Below are 17952 nucleotides of genomic sequence, written 5' to 3' on the forward strand. Positions count from 1 at the left end.
CGTTAAATACAAGGGCATTCTATCTTTAATTATGATTTAAAAAAAAAAAAAACAAACAAACATAAAAAATATAACGAGTCAACGCACTTTATATTAAAAAGATCAAAATGTCCTTTTATTTAATGAAATTTCAATGATTTTGTTGATAGAGAACCAAAATTGGTCATGTTACATTAATACTAGGACCAAAAGAGGATATTCTAATAAAAAATGACTAAAAGTGGTCTGCCACCTATAAATCTAGGACAAAAAATGGAATTAATTAACTCAATTGTTTAATATGTTGCTAATAAATCATACAAACATAATACTATCATCAAACTCCAAATCTAGCTAACAAAACAAGTTAATTATTATTCTGTGTATGAATTTGATCAAAGTCCTCCGATTACTGGAGCAGTACGTCAGTATATTGGTATGATTGAAGCATACTTATCCCTTTTTGTACTTGTCTCCACACTCCACCAATCTAGCTAAAAGTAAAAGTAAAAAAAAAAAAAAAAAAAAAAATAGTAATAAGAAGAGTTGGATCCAAGTGGAAGTGGGAGCTATATAGTCTGTGGAGGCAGCAGAGATTAGCGTCGTCCCTCGATCAGTCACTCTATCAATCAATCAAATCAAATCAAATCAAGAAAACAATCAAGCTAGCTACCCAGCTTTGGGCATCCATATTATCATCTCCAACCAAAAAACATGTCTTCTTCATCTACTGCTTTCGCTCCGGACCACCATCACCACCACCCCCACCACCTCTCCCCCTCTGGCGAGCAGCTCTGTTACGTCCATTGCAACTTTTGTGACACTGTCCTCGCGGTATATTTCACTCCTCACCTTCTTCCACTTCGATATATACTTAGTGTTTCTGCAGATTTGCATTTGCATTTGGATTACCATTCCATTCTCCCAATACCCTTTTCTTGATTCTGTTGATTATTACCAAAGATGTGTGCTTTCTTGGCCGGATTTCTGGTTTGATTTGTTAGTTTAATTTGTTTGGTTAGGTGAGTGTTCCTTGCTCCAGCTTATTCAAGACTGTGACGGTTCGATGCGGCCATTGCACCAACCTTCTCTCCGTCAACATGCGCGGCCTCCTCCTCCCCACCGCCCCCAACCAGCTTCACCTTCCCCATTCTTTCTTCTCCCCTCAAAATCTCCTGGTATGTATGTATGTATATATATTTCTGCTAGCTAGCTCTCTAGGGTTAGTTTCCAACATATATATATTCTTAATTTTGATTTGGTTTTGTTGTGATATATATATATATGCAGGATGAAATTCGCAACACTCCGCCAAGTCTGTTGATGAATCAGCCAAACCCCAACGAGTCTCTCATGCCAATCCGAGGAGTTGATGAGCTTCCTAAGCCTCCTGTCGCTAATAGACGTACGTTAGTTAGTTAAATATATATAATCCATTCTTTTTACTATGTTCTTGTTTCTGGGTTTTAATTACATGTCTGCCATTGTTAAAGCTAAGGGGGCTTAGCTTTCAATTTGTTAGCTGAGCTTAGCTTTATGAGTATGTGGTTTGCATTGCTCCCAGAGAACGTGATAAGAAAGAAAGAAGTCAAAAACTAACTAGGCTTTCTGGGTAACAGTAGTTAGGCATTGAAGAAATCTGGGCTGAGTTTGAACAGTTCCTTTTTAGAGCATTTACTAAACGCCTAGCTATCTATTTTCTGCAACCCCATCCAGGGAAATTTAATGTCTAGCCTTTATCTCTTGCCGGCCTTTCTTCTCCATGTTTTCCTACATATACTCCCACCCCTCCAAAAGCCTCCCCCGCAACCACAGCTAAAATAGCTTCACTTCATTGTTCATCTACAGTCTTTTCCCTGCACTTAATCTATTCCCAGATTCCATTAACTCCCGGCCCCCTTGTCCGACGCCTACCTTACAGTTTCATTAATAGTTCGCTTATCAACTGTATGTCTAAATTAAAGTTAGCTGTTAGGTTATTATTAGCAGTTCGTTTATCAACTGTACTGTCTCATGATGAGGGAAGGGTGAGCTAGCTAGCCCTAATTTTTTTTTTAAAGTAATATTTATACACTATTTTCTAGGATTTGGAAGGGGGGGGAGTAAAAGTGATGATGGGTTTCTTTCAGTTTGGGGAGTGGGGAACTTTTACTGTTGGGTTGAATGAGTGTGTGTGGTGGTTATAAGATTAAGTGCAAGGTAGAAAAAGGAATGATTGAACCCCCCGGGAATCAAGATGATGGTGGGGAAGCTTTATGATGAGAATCCAAGACAAATAGATGTATCCATGGATCTTTAGATTGAATGATCATTGCATAATGATGATGATGATGATAAGAGAATTTTGTTGTGGGGATGGTGGGGTTAGCTGGAAGGAAATAAAAAAGCAGAAATGAATCTAAAGAAAGTCAGCGAAGCTGTGATATGATTTTAAATGTCTGTTTTGTTTGTCTGCATGTCTGTCCTTCATTGCAGCCCCGGAGAAGAGACAGAGAGTGCCATCTGCTTACAACCGCTTCATCAAGTAACCATTAATTACCACTCTTTCATTATTATTATTATGTTTTATGTATGAATCAAAACCTTAAAAAAAAATGGTGTTTTTAGGGATGAGATCCAGCGTATCAAAGCTGGAAACCCTGATATAAGCCACAGAGAGGCCTTCAGTGCAGCTGCAAAGAATGTAAGATCCAAGAGAATTTTATATATATATTGTGTTTGAATTATGGAATAGGGTTTGGGTAGCTAGGGTTTGGTTTGTTTTAAGATTAAGTTATTATTGTTGTTGGATTTGTGAATTTGTTGTGTTGTGTTGCAGTGGGCCCACTTCCCTCACATTCATTTCGGACTTATGCCTGATCAACCCGTGAAGAAACCCAATGCATGCCAACAGGTAGTCTTTCTGTCTCTGATCAATAAAACCCTAAAAGCAACTCCCCCAGCCCCCCCTTCTTTTCTCTTCATTCTATAACCCTAAAAAACCAGCCTTTTCTTTTTTTACTTAATCTTTTATCGTACATTATCTGATCTTCACGAAATTTAAGGTCTTTAATTTGTGTTGTTTTGGTTTGGTGATGTAGGAAGGAGAGGATGGTCTGATGAAAGATGGGTTTCTGGCACCACCAAATTTGGGTGTATCTCCCTATTAATAATTATCATCTAAGAATAATTAATGATCGATCAAGCTAGCTAGTCATCATCATCTTATGTTATGGTGTAATGTAATCCTATGTTTCTTTCCTCTTCTATGTTTATTAATTAGTCTCCCAACGTACGTACGTACTCTAAGTGTTCCTTTTAATTATCTTGTCTTTCAACATCCAAGACTGAAGACTACTTATAATCTACTACATTCTTCCCTTCTTCTTCTTCTTCTTCATTCTACTGTTAAGCTCCATGGTCGTATGATCTGCACTCTCAAAACCCCATATATCTCAAATTATTGTGTCTGTGGGTTTTCTGGTACAAAAAATGGAAAGAGAGTAAAAGAAAAAAGAAAAAAGAAATAATAGTTTGGTTAGTTTGAGGTGGTGTTTTGGAGGTAGTAAGGTTGCAGGCAGGGTGTTTGAATTCCTAGGTCCCAAATTGTCACCACTGCACGCTAGCTATTATATATGGTTCAGTGGATGATCCCACCACCCTGCATGCGGCCTGGGTTGATAATTTGTATGTTTTATGTCAACAAATGGTGGGCTATAGGTTTGATGTTTTCTTGGATCTTTAGAAGGCCCATTGCTGTCAGGGCAGAGTCCCACCCGGCCCCCCTCTCCTTTTGTTTTGTTTTTAGGGTACAATTAACACATTTGTTCTTATTACCACGGTGAGACAACTATTCTTAACGTAGTTGCTGTTTGGTAAATGGCTGTTAGCTGATTTGGTTAATTAGAGAATATAACTAGTTGATAACATTAGTTGATTGTAGAAATGTGTTTCGTAAATTAGCTGTTAACTGATAGCAATTTTTTTTTTAAGCAACCAACAACGGCATATATTAAAGATAACCAACAATAGAGTCAGGTGGGATAGGATCCCAGTACAATGTAGAAGACTAAGCAAAAGCTAAAGAAGCGAGAGTATGAGCTATTAAATTAGTTGATCTAGGAACAAACTTAATTGAGCAATGTGCAAAAGATGTAATAACAGATCTGCAACCATCAATAGCATAGCCAGTGTAGGAACGGTTTACAGACGTTATGCCATGGAACCGTGTTCACCATTCATCAATAGCATAGCCAGTGTAGGAACGGTTTACAGACGTTATGCCATGGAACCGTGTTCACCATGAATGGTGAACACGGTTCTAACGGTGTTAGTACACCGTTATCTTTTTTTTTTTTTTTTTTTTTTTAATTGCGTGACTTTTCTTCTTTATTTTCACATTTTGCGGTTTCACTTTAATTTGAGGTGAATAAAGATTTCGGACATTCATAAATTATGAATTCATGCCTGCACATTCACTTTGGAACCATGCCTACACATTCCCGTCCGAAATCACGGACATTCATAAATTATGAATCCATGGCTGCACATTCACTTTGGAACCATGCCTACACATTCACTTTGGAACCATGAGATTATGAATTTTCTGTTATAAGATTATGAATTTTCTGTTATGAGATTATGAATTTTCAGTTATGAGATTATGAATTTTCTGTTATGCGATTATGAATTTTCTGTTATGAGATTATGAATTTTTATTACATTCATAATTTCGGACATTCATAAATTATGAATTCATGCCTGCACATTCACTTTGGAACCATGCCTACATATTCCCGTCCGAAATCACGGACATTCATAAATTATGAATCCATGCCTGCACATTCACTTTGGAACCATGCCTACACATTCACTTTGGAACCATGAGATTATGAATTTTCTGTTATAAGATTATGAATTTTCTGTTATGAGATTATGAATTTTCAGTTGTGAGATTATGAATTTTCTGTTATAAGATTATGAATTTTCTGTTATGAGATTATGAATTTTCATAAAATTCATAATCTCATAACAGAAAATTCATAATTTGATCAAACGCGCGCCGTTAACTCCACATCCGCGAAATTTTTTTTTTGGCCTAAAAACGACGTCGTTTTGCCTTGTGTTCACCATTCTCGGTGAACACGATTCCATGGCATAATTTGCGGGAACGGATGGAACATGTAGGCCCGAACAAATAATGATAGTAGTTTGGTATAACTACTTTTCTCATAAAACTAATTGAAAAAGTTATTTTTAATAGTTTTTAAAATTTTAACATTTTAGAGTTACAAAACCAAACACTTATTTTTTAATCAAGTCAAATAAGTCAAAGTTGTCTGATAGACTAACTATTTTACCAAGCAAGGGTCAAAGAGATGTTTGTAGGAATTAAACGTGTAGACTATAGAGTGCGTCAATTCTCAGATAGATCTATGTTTGGCTAAATTCAATTTGACTCGACATAAAAAGATATATTGATTCATGTATTGTTTTGTTAATTACTTATCAAATTATATTTAAATGGTATTTTAGATTTATTTAGAAACAACCCAAAACCTTAATGGGGTTGGGTTAAAAGTAGATATATTAGGGGAAAAAATATTAAATATTATATTTGAGGGTTTAGAAAGACACCAAATTTCATTAAGAGTGATGGAGACAAGCCTAGTGGGTACACGTCTGTCACTTTGTATGTGCTGCGCTGTGTGCAATAGTCCAAAATGACAAAGCGATTTAGCATCAATTCAAGTTAACATGGTAACATACTAACATACCATGGTAAAAATTTCCCATAATTGATAAGTCAACACCCTTTCTTTTTCAAATCACGAAAAAAATTTACCATCACTATTCAAGTATATATGTACTGAATAAACTTTGTCGCGGTGTAATAACTCACAAATCATTGCAAAAACAATTGCAATTTATAAATAATGTTACTCAACATTCCCTTTCTATTTATAATAGCCAATATTCTTACGATTCGATATTGGCTCTGCTCGGTGACATAGTTAGCTTATCAATCAATTTTGATTTCTATTTGACCAATATTAGCTGTTTGAGTTGGTTAAACATTCAATGTGAGTGTTTGATTAATTAATTAGCTTTTTGTAACTGCTTATTGTTCCAAAACGTTAAAACTCAAAAAGCTCTTCAAAGTAGATTTTCAGATAAACTTTTTAAGAAAATCATTTTGCATGTAATCAGTTATCAGTTAATAACTAATTTACTAAACATCTTTCTACAATTAGCCAATGCTATTAACTAGTCAAGCTCAATAACTCAATCAGCTAATCGCTAAACTATCCTAAATTTAATATATACAATTAAATTATTTAAACTAAAAAGTTATACTATCTATGACAATGTGTATTTCATTATTTTAAAATTATTTTCAACAAGTCTCTTATGCATGTGGAGTGTGGGCTAAACTTCTCCAGATTGTGGGTCAGGCCTAGGGTTAGGCTGTAGGGGTCTGAGTTTGTTGTTGTTGTTGTACATCAGGCCCAGACCAATGCATAATATGGTTTGTCTTCTTAGGCCTCTTTTCTATAAGGAAAAATCGCACTTTTAGTATTTATGTATTTAACTATTTAATTAAATTTTTATTTTTAAAATTAAAACGGAGAGTATAAAATTTTGTAAATTTGATATCTCATGTCAATTTGAATAATCAGACCATGTATTTATACAATTAGGTAATTTTATTCCCTAATTACAACTAAGGAAAATATACTATGTAGTGTCCGTTTGTTGAGGGAATAAATTTCTTTAAATTGATAATCATGCACTACATTTTATATCTGGGGATAATTGAGGGATCAAACCCAATTAACATAACCTCAACACCTACCATTACAAAATAATAGACATACCAAGTTGGTCGGACATGTCAAACCCAACTACCTTGCACTTCACAATGATGGCAATTCCTAATCAAATTGGTCGGATAGTTGGTTTAATAACCACAACGTTCTAAGTTTAACTCTCCGTACAAGATATCTATTAGTCCTCTTAGTTTGAACCAATCAGCTATAAAGCGTGCTTCACCTAACCCAATACGCATATTTGAGTAGCAGCAACATAATGTGCACATTCGAGTAATGACTATAGACTTTTTCAAAAATCAAAGAGAATAATAACCATACCAAAAAGACTACATTATAATTTCATTTACATTGCCCCTAATAAAGTTACAACCTCAAAATTTTTGTCATTCACATGTAATTATAATATAATAAATATGAAAAAGTTTCTTTAATAAAACCGACAACCATGCACATAAAAAAGAATGAGGCAGTCAATTGAAAATACAATGGAAATAAAGTTAGGAAGTGCATGGTTCCAAAGAGGTGCCTCTGATTGTCTGCAACCTGCCACATTGTATGAGGACTGATAGCTGCAGAAAGCTAAAAAGAGTAATATGAGCTGGTTATGCCACTACCCTCTGCTTCACTCTAATAACCTTCTTTCGGACCTATATATATTATTTTATTTATTTATTTATTTTGAAACCAAAACACAAATAGAATATATTAATAAACTCCGAAGACAAAACCTTACAAAGATAGAATGGAAGATTAGAGAATCACTCCATACAATCAGGCACAGAAATGAACTGCCTAACAAGAATGTGGGCAACCAGATTCGCTGATTGTTTAGCGAAAGATAAAAACACATGAGTGTATTGCGTGGATATGTTGAGCGATTTTTGTGTGTTACATTACATGATGTATGTGTCCAATGGACTTGATCTTGAATATATGAAAAGCTCTTTGAAAATAATCAAGAAATAAAGATGCTCAATTTGTAAAGTTGTGATTTTGAATTGCAGGTTTTCTTTTTTGCAGATAAGAGGAAAAATGTTCACTAGAAGCCAAAATATTCTACCAAACAACAAAAAGAAGAGAAGGTACAAATATGTAGTGCTACCACTACTCCGGACCTTAATTACATGCACTGATGCACGTGTACACACATTTTCATCATTTTGTGTTTATACATTAGGTTTCATTTTATCCAAGATTAACCCTAATTCTTCTCTTCTTCCAAAAACTTGAATCCCGATCCTAATGTTTCTCATATCTCGACCCCACAGAGCAGTTAGAAGAATGTAAAATGGTTCAGTATACACAAGGCCAAATGTTGGTGTGTACAAAGAATCTGCCCACTTTATCAGAGAAAATAAATCACAAATTATCTCGTCAGTCTATAAATTTTACTTATACAATTTATTGTTGAAATAAACATTTTAAAGTGATTGATGGAACCAATTAATTACCCACATTCCATTTGATCAATTTCTTGATCATTTAATTGTAGTCACAAAGCATAAAAATTGCAACCCTGAAAGCAATAAATGGCAGCAGCTTCTTCCCTCCTCCAATCCCAGCTTTGGTAGTGACAGTAATTGCAGTCTCTCTCTCTCTCTCTCTCTGTTCTGCAGCGCAGCCGCCGACCTCTCCCCATTCAAACCTCTTTGTTTTATCCCTCTCTTCCAACATATTCTCCTGTTGAATTCAGAGGCAAAAGAGATGGTGGCTATGGCTTCTCCCTCTCTCTTTCTCTTTCTATACTTTCATTTCAAGAAAACAAACGTGACTGAACTGCTTGGTTCTTTTGTTAATTTGGTTTAATTTGCAGTTGGACAATTCACATCTTCTTCCTGGGTGGCTGGCGGCTCTGCTTACGGAGAAGTTCTTCACCGCCTGCATTGCACACGAAGATGCCAGAAAGAACGAAAAGAATATCTTTTGCTTGGACTGTTGCGTTGCCATTTGCCCTCATTGCTTGACCCCTCACCGCTCCCATCGCCTCTTGCAGGTTTATATATAAAGAAATCGCATTTTACTGTGTGGATATGATGATTGATTATAGGTTATGAATTTGTGGGTTGTTGTGATAGGTAAGAAGGTATATCTACCATGATGTTTTGAGGTTGAAGGATGCTGAGAAATTGCTGGACTGTGTTTCTGTTCAAGTATGTATCCATTCATTTCTTGATTTTAACAACGTTTGAGACATGGGATTTTTGTTTGTTGTGTTTAGGCTTCCTTTTTCGTGTGATTTTTGCAGTCTTATATTAGTAACAGTGAGAAAGTTGTGTTTCTGAATCAAAGACCGATCACAAGACCTTGTAGAGGCTCTGCAAAGCTTTGCATTATCTGTGATAGAGCCGTTCAAGAATCCTTCCTCTTCTGCTCCATCTCCTGCAAGGTCAAATCTTTACTCTCTTTTTTTGCAGTAATTAATAATTTAATACGCTTCTGTTTGTAAAATTGTCTGATCAGTTTTGGGTATTTCCTTGTTTTTTCTCAGCTTCAACACATGATGAAAACAGGGGTGAAATTATCCGATCACATATGCAACCGGGACTCTCTGGTGTTGCCGGAGCCGGGATTCGGAGACGACCTGTTTACACCGGAGACCGTCCTCGAACCCACGGCTTCCATCAGCGCTGGCTCCGCTTCCAGCATTTCCGGCGGCGCAGTCGAGTGCCGGATACTTGCTAGCACTGCCACCACAGAAATCGTGAAGAAGAAGCGGAGCACTCTGTCAGCGCCGCCGGCGGTCCGGTCTCCCTCCCAGCCAAATTGTGCGGCGTTTTCGAAAGTTCTGCCGGCGGCCGTGATGAACCGGAGGAAGAACCGCCCCCACCGGTCTCCGCTTCAGTAGCTTTGACCGGAGACATGTGCAATAGATGTGCGTTTAAGGTTTAAGTGCAGAATTTTGTGACTATATATACAAGGAATTGACAATGATAGAAATAGTGGTCTGTCTGTCTGTCTTTTTGGTATCAACAAAACACAAACACATCAAAGTTCAAACTATGATGACATCCTTTTTCTAGTTTTATATTCATTTCTTTTCTCCCGTCTCTTATATTATGTGTTTCTGTCTTGTCTTGACGGGTATGTTAATCACTCGTTATATCATATTTAATTTTAACGCAATCTATAGTGTAGTATCAAATATAGAGAGAAATGTTAGTTGAAATGCAATTAAGTTTTGTTTTATCTCATGGTTGCAAAAAGCAAGTATATATGTATTCTAGTATATTGAAGAGGGTGGTTGTCTGGTTGGTGTGTTTGGTCGTGAAATGGAAGATGAAAGATGTATGGTTTCTTTCCTTTCTATAAATGGCCTCCTGTTGGCTTATGGTAGTTTTCGTGCTAAATGGCAATGCTTTCAAATCTCTCTTGGAAATGTTGGTACTTTCCTTTTTCATCTTTGGTAGATTGCATGTCTAAAGGAGTTGGAATTGATGAGGCTCACAATAGGGAACTATGAGGAAATTGGTTTTTGAATGTAGTTACGATGTTTGAATTTGCACAATTGGTTTCTAGCTAATGAGAGAGAATAACACAAAGTATGTTTGGGTATTATTGTTACTTGATATTGATATTTGTAATTTCGTGATTACCTTTTTCTTATCAATGAAAACGCAAAACACTACTGTACGATTCCATGCACGTCATTTGCACCAAATGCATTTAATGCCAACACTTGAAAATGATCGTTAGTCGTAACTCAAAATTTGTTAGGAATAATCTCGTAAATACCTCGAGATTCCTTGATCACCTTTTTCTGGTCAATGAAAATGCAAAACTGTACAACACAATTCAACGTCATTCTCATCAAACGCATATTAATGCCAACACTTGAAAATTGTTGTTAGTTGTCACTCAAAAATGGAAAAAAGTGATATAATGTTTTATGTACTAGGAGAAGTTGTAAGTTCCACTTAGATGTGTCAAACGAACGCGTTAATCCGAAATTTAGTACAGGCTCAACCCGGTTTATTTATGTACAATGGGCACGATAGGGCTAGCTCGTTTTATACTGTTGATAGGGTCAAATTTTAATTTTTTGCCCATGGATCGGCCCGCCCAGTCCGATTCGTACATTTAAAAAATAATAATATACATATATATACTCTAATAGAGTAATGACTGATGAGATTATCACATTAGAAACTGTGATATTGATTTTATACCTATTAAATTCGTATGCATTTACTATTTAGCTAGTTAACTACTTAACTAGTATACTAATTAGTAATTACTACCTAAAAATATGAGTTAATACCCAAAATCGTCCTCGACTATAGTGGTTTTTCTCAATTTCGTCCTAAACGACTTTGGTGACCTAATATCGTCCCAGACTTTTGTGTTTCGCTCAATTTAGTCCTCCATTTGTTATTCGGTCAAATTGATGTTAAATAAAGGGACAATTCAGTAATGTCAATATTGATCTCTCTTTACTTTCAACTTGTGAAGTGCGAAATTCATCTTTCTTGTACGAATTACACCCAGAATTACTCCCGGACCTGCAAATCAAATTTTATATTTGCAGTTTTAGGAGTAATTCGTAAAAAAAAAAAAAAAAAAAAGATTTCGCAGTTCACATGTCTATGAGTAAAGAGATGCCAATATTAAAATTACTGAATTGTCTATTTATTTAACATCAAATGGACAGAATAACAAATGAAGGACTAAATTGAGCAAAAACACAAAAGTATGGGACTAAATTGAGCGAAACACAAAAGTCTGGGACGATATTAGGTCACCAAAGTCGTTTAGGAAGAAATTGAGAAAAACCACTATAGTCGAGGACGATTTTGGGTATTAACTCCTAAAAATATTGTGAAGTAGTAAAATTTTATTTGTTTCAAATTAAAAAAATTACCCTTACTTAGTAGCTACTAGTTTTTTTTTTTTTTGGGGGGGAAGACTTAGTAGTTAGTAGTTGTAATTTTTAATTTTATTCTTATTAATGGTATTACATTATTAATTTTTTTTTTATTTTCTTGTAATACAAAGTAATTCTTAAATAAAATAGTTGAAAATAAATATGTGAACTTGTAAGATTAATTTAGAAGGAATACATAATTTATAGTTTTTAATATTCTTTATTTTTATTTTTAGAGCTATGAACTCGGATTGACTTTAATTTTATTTTTTGATCGGGCTAAGTCCAATCCAAACTTTAATTGGATTGGACTGGATCAATCAAAAAATAAACAAACGGGCCAGTGGCAGACTGGCCCGAGCCCACCAAAGCCTTGAAAGTGAGATAATATAATCCAAAAATTAACGTTGTTTGATACCTCATAATATAGCTAAGTCAAGTCATTAAAGCACTTATTTATATCAGGTCAACTGATCAAGCATGAACAGGGCTCAAATCTGCAGCATGATATATAATAGATATATATAATCACGAACAAAATACGTAGTAGTAAAACAACATTACAACCTACAAACAACAATAATAATATAGAATTAATTTCACTTTTGGTCCCACGACTTTTGATGTTCTATCACTTTTGGTGCACAACTTTAAATTTTTTTAATTTTGGTGCCTAACTTTGTTATTTTTATCAGTTTTGGTCCTTCCAGCCAAATTGACGGTAAAATATTTCTGAATTTTATATTTTAGGGGCAAAATCGTCATCCCATGGAAAGATCTTCAATATTTAAACAAAAGAAAAACCATATTAAGAGGAAAAAAAGAGTTTGCCAATGGTCGAAACTATAAATCTCATAGATCTGTCTGGTTTCTGCCCGTCTTCCACATTATTCTCATCATCAAACACATATAGATATGATTTTACAGGATGATTTTGTTTAGATATTGAAGATGTTGCCTTGGGATGATGATTTTACCCCTAACAATATAAAATCCAGCAACATTTCGCTGTCAAATTCGCCAAAAGGACCAAAACTGATAAAAATAACAAAGTTAGGCACCAAAATTAAAAAAATTTAAAGTTGTGCACCAAAAGTGATATAACATCAAAAGTCGTGGGACCAAAAGTGAAATTAATTCTAATAATATAATACAATCATCGTATGATGACACCCGGCCCCACCTGCAACTGGAGAAAATGATGGAATGAATCAGTGTTGATCATCACCATTATTATCATCATCTTTTGTGTTGATCTTATTCTGCTTGCGATAAGTCTGTTCCATCATCTTCGCCCTGTGAAGAACACAAAAAGATTGGGTTTTGAGGTTTGGAACATTATAGTTCTGCGTTATGTACATCCCAGCAGACACCCCAACCATGAATGCAAAAGCTGTTCCTATAAGACCCATCTTCTGATCTGATCTCTTTCTCCTTCAATTCACACGTTGCTTCACTTTAATAATTTGTATATATGGGAATATGGATTGGAGTAAATAGAATGTATATAGGCCGAGCTGATTGGAGATTTCTTGTTTGACAAGTCGATCTATGGAGTCCTTTTACCTTAGCTTTGAGGCTTTGCCCCTCCTCCAAGACACTCAACTATTTTATTTTAATTTGACCAAACACTCCATTGAGGATATGATGGAGACTGGAAACTATTTCTTTTACAAATAAAATACTATGTTTTGTGTTCGAATTGAAACACACTTCAATTGATCAATCAACTTAGAATAAATAAATTCATAAGTTTTGATTGGCTAGTAGCTGCAATGTTGGGTAATTAAGCAAAAAGAACTTGATTTTGTATGATTTTAGCAATTTAAATGTTTTTTCAATTCATTATTTTTATGTTAATAATAAATATAAGATAATTCATAATAAATACAGAGTATGCATTATGAAGAAAAAAAAATTGGGTTAGTTTACTATGGCATATCTAAAAATGATGAAAAATTCTAACCTAAACAAAAAGAAGATGAAGATTCGAACGGATCGGAAGACAAATTATAAATTTCGTTAAATGAAACGACTCTTTAAGATTTTTTTTTTTTTTTTTAAATTATAAAGTCAACATATAATAGAATAATAGAAATGGCAATGTGGCAACCATCATGGTCTCATTATAAATCAACATTAGGCATCATAGTGTGATTTTTTAAAATTTAATTTTTAAAACTTAAGAACTACATAGACCCATGGGGTGCGAATATCAAGGTCTTGAGTTCAAGTTAGACTGAGACAACTACTTGTGACCCGACCCTAAAAAAGAAAAGAACAAAAATAAAAAAGATTAGAATTTAAAAAATGCTAAGTATATATAAACCACACATTTGCTAAAGTAGCTAGGAATGAAAAAGAGCTATCCATCTTGTGCATATGAGTGGTTAGAAATGTAACATTAAGATATACATATATAGTATAGTTGGATTTATATAATGTTAGGTGTGTAAATTATAGAGTTTGTTTGTATGCATATATGGACTCTCTCAAACTATCTATAAATGATGACAAGTGAATAACATAATAATACATATATGTTACATATTACCTAGTCCTTGTTGCAGCTAGCTAGCTAGAGATCTTATCTTCTTGGAATTGAAAATGGTTGGCTCTAAGGCATTTTCTGCAGCATTGACTCTGCTAAGCTTTCTCCTTTTCACTTGTATATCATTATCCCATTCCGATGCTGCCCCATGCCCTCCGGCTGCTGTACCGTCGCCGGCGGCCGCCAAGTGCCCGAAAGACACACTGAAGTTTGGGGTTTGCGGCGACTGGCTGGGGCTGGTTCACGAGGTGATCGGAGCTCCGCCGAGCAGCGAGTGCTGCTCTGTGTTGAAAGGGGTGGCGGAGCTTGAAGCTGCAGCGTGTCTGTGCACCGCCATTAAAGCCGACGTTTTGGGTGGCTTGAAGATGGAGATTCCGGTGGCTATAAGTTTGGTCCTTAATTCTTGTGGCAAGAAGGTGCCCAATGGCTTTGTATGTTAATGCATGCATGCCATTCTTTTCTTCAATTGGTTATTCCCATGCATTAATATAATTGGTTTGATCGAGTTTGATGTTTTGTTGTAAAATTAAAGAGGTTTGAGATTGGAGAAACGTGTGTAAGTGTGTTATTGTTATTACATTTTTTTATGCAAATTTGTTCAATACATATTGGTATTGTTAATTTTTAAATTACATTGTCTAGTATTTTTACCACTGCAAGATTAATAATGTGGCTTTACATCAAACTCAGAATATTATAATTCTGGACATTACATTAAAGGTCCGCCCTTGTCTTCTAATTGTCTCAAGTGGTTGGATTTAAAGTATTGGTGTTTGAATCATTAGTAGTCTATAACCCAAACCAATATAAATGGGTGATCCAATCAGAGATTGTATAGGGTTACGGATCAGGAAATTAAAATTAAAATAATGTATAAAGCTAAAACGAGTAGTTAAGGCAATGGAGCAATAATTAAGATACAAGAAAGTAAACTTGGTCTACCTTATGTGGGTCGAGAGGAGTTAAACAGCCCATTAGCGTTATGTTGTGCCAAATCCTACCCATAATCCTATTGCTCCAAAAATTAGCTAAGATATAATGCCTGGCCCATGAATAAAAAGAATATACAGAGAATATATATATATATATTCTACATAGGAATTAAGTTCCAGTGCAAGTGTCTCCCGTGTGGTTGTGCGTGAGTGTGTACTTAATGTGAGTTGTTGTTAAAACTTTGTGCGTGTATTTTTGTACTTAAGGTGCGTGAGAATTGTGCTTAAGATGCGTGACTTTTGTGCTTAAGGTGTATGGGTTTGTGTTCTGAATGTATTTTGTTTGTGTGTTTAATGTACGTGTGTTATGTACTTAAAGTGCGCCAATGTAATACTTAATGTGAGTCCACTCACACAATCGTACGAGAAATACAACCCGCACCTGATCCCTTCCCTTCTGCATAGTATCCCTTAATATATATCGCAAATTATGCTGTGCAACCGAATGCACCTTGCAAGGTGCATACGGTTGCAAAACGGCGCCGTTTTGGTTAAAAAAACGCGCGTCCCACTTAAAGAAGAAATCAAGTTCGATTCCCGGCAATAGCATTTTTATATATCCAGAAATTCATAACTATATAACCACAATTTCATAACTATATATCCACAATTTTATAACTATATATCCACAGTGAATGAATGAAGTAAAAATCCACAATGAATGAATGAATGAAGTAAAAATCCACAATGAATGAACTAAATATCCACAATATATGATTGAACTAAATATCCACAATGAATGAACTAAATATCCATACATTCATAACTATATATCCACAATTTCATAACTATATATCCACAGTGAATGAATGAAGTAAAAATCCACAATGAATGAATGAATGAAGTAAAAATCCACAATGAATGAATGAATGAAGTAAAAATCCACAATGAATGAACTAAATATCCACAATATATGATTGAACCAAATATCCACAATGAATGAACTAAATATCCATAAATTCATAACTATATAACCACAATTTCATAACTATATATCCACAATTTCATAACTATATATCCACAATAATGCTATTGCTGAGAGTCGAACCTAATTTTTTTTTTTTAAGTGGGACGCACGTTTTTAATCAAAACGACGTCGTTTTGAACCGTATGCACCATGCGCATGCTACATTCGGTTGCACAGCATAACTATTGAATATATATAAGTCCATCGATTTTGTAGACTCCTTTAAACTCACGATGGAATCAGCCATTTGACTTTTCATGATCTTTAATTTGTTACTTACCAACACAAGACACAAGGAAGTGGGCTTTCTTGTGTCTAGTATTTGCTTAATTGATAAGTAGGGTTCCTTGAGAGGAGAGAAAAGAACATACATCTCACCTTTCTTCATTACATATATAGGGTGCTGAGTAAAAATTATTTATTGATTATGAATGAAACATAATTTTTATATTAGTAAGTTACAAATTTAATCTTTTCTAATGATTAAATTTATCTTTTACACCAGACGTATTAATCATAACCAATAAAACGCCGCTCCTAGAATCTCTAAAAGTTAATCACAAGTTGCATGAATAGTCTTTTAATCAATCCCCGACCTTTCTATGCACATAAAGAACTCAATTCACATCATACTCTGATCTACTTTAACTTGGAAAGCCCAACTCCCCTTCTCGAAAAGTTGAATCCTTAACTCCAATGGTCCTTACACCCTGACCTGTCAGAGCATTTAGAATGATGTAAATCATGGTGATTTAATGACTCAGCAGATTTGATCAATTGCCGATGCGTACAAGAGATCTGATTACTTTAGACATAATCTCCCCTTTGAGATTAGAACCTTAAAGAAACATTTGGAAAGCCCAACTCCTACTAAAGGAGCTCATCAACTCCATGCCCAAGGGATCAATGACATTGTTATCAATCATATCACATGGGGAAGCATAAACTAATCCTTAAACCAAGTCATAGTTTTGCTAAACTATTGATGCCAGACCACTGCATGAGAGCATGTCTCCCTTTTGCCACTTCCCACCTACCCTATAAGCCAACCTTAGCTTTTAATCTTGTCTGGGCAATTAAATAAATGGAATACAAAAAATAACTACATTTTTATTTATATATTTTTATTACCTCATTATTTTACTTTTGGAGTTTTGGTGTTGTAAAATGTTTCTTTTTGTATTTTGCAATACACGTAAATAAATAATATCGTAATGCACATATAGGGTTTTGTAAAATAATCATTTGGCATCTTTAGAGTTATCCCGTTGATTAATTTCAAATTAATGACATTCGATCATTCACAACATGTATCTCCTCTCGTCATTATTCAATGATCTAAAGGTCATCATTCATGTCTCAACTAATAATTAGGGTTACTAAGAGACAAGATAAACGGTTGATAATTATATTACTAATTATCTCAAGGTTGTATGTTATAGCCTGTCATTTTTATTTTATTTTTTTGCTCTAAGGCGATACATACTTAGATTTTAATATACTTAAGCTTCTGAATCACCTCGTGTGAACTAAGTTGCCTTTTTCTTCCATCCATTAAGTACTTTAAAGCACCTACTTATAATTATGCATTCATCACAAAACTTTTTTTTTTGGTGGAAGAAAATTTGTAGTTACTATCCGAGAGTGTGCATTATATTGAGTAATTAAACTCTACTTCTACATAATAACTCACAAATCATACACAAGAGAAACATTGTATATTATCGTACAATAATGTAGTACAAAATTATTTTATATGGAACATATATATAGTTTGACAAGAAGATAAA

General features: G+C 34.7%; 3 protein-coding genes across 3 annotated transcripts; all 3 read left to right on the forward strand.

Annotated features, from left to right (window-relative positions):
- Positions 1–525: 525 nt before the first annotated feature.
- Positions 526–3329, forward strand: LOC109156160 (axial regulator YABBY 1). The gene is made up of 7 exons (XM_019304015.1): positions 526–813; positions 1002–1157; positions 1270–1384; positions 2455–2503; positions 2587–2662; positions 2798–2872; positions 3060–3329. The coding sequence occupies exons 1-7, from the start codon at positions 694–696 to the stop codon at positions 3126–3128; spliced, it is 660 nt and encodes a 219-aa protein (XP_019159560.1). The 5' UTR covers positions 526–693; the 3' UTR covers positions 3129–3329.
- Positions 3330–8592: 5263 nt separating this feature from the next.
- LOC109155809 lies at positions 8593–9789 on the forward strand (the record flags this gene model as incomplete). Its single annotated transcript, XM_019303462.1, has 4 exons — positions 8593–8784; positions 8867–8941; positions 9037–9177; positions 9280–9789. Coding segments are annotated over 4 exons (765 nt in total), but the record flags the coding sequence as incomplete, so codon positions are not given.
- Positions 9790–14164: 4375 nt separating this feature from the next.
- Positions 14165–14847, forward strand: LOC109155773 (putative lipid-binding protein At4g00165). The gene has a single exon (XM_019303421.1). The coding sequence runs from the start codon at positions 14260–14262 to the stop codon at positions 14641–14643; it is 384 nt and encodes a 127-aa protein (XP_019158966.1). The 5' UTR covers positions 14165–14259; the 3' UTR covers positions 14644–14847.
- Positions 14848–17952: the final 3105 nt, after the last annotated feature.

The sequence above is a fragment of the Ipomoea nil genome, unplaced genomic scaffold, assembly GCF_001879475.1.
Source record: "Ipomoea nil cultivar Tokyo-kokei standard unplaced genomic scaffold, Asagao_1.1 scaffold2704, whole genome shotgun sequence".
NCBI lineage: Eukaryota > Viridiplantae > Streptophyta > Magnoliopsida > Solanales > Convolvulaceae > Ipomoea > Ipomoea nil.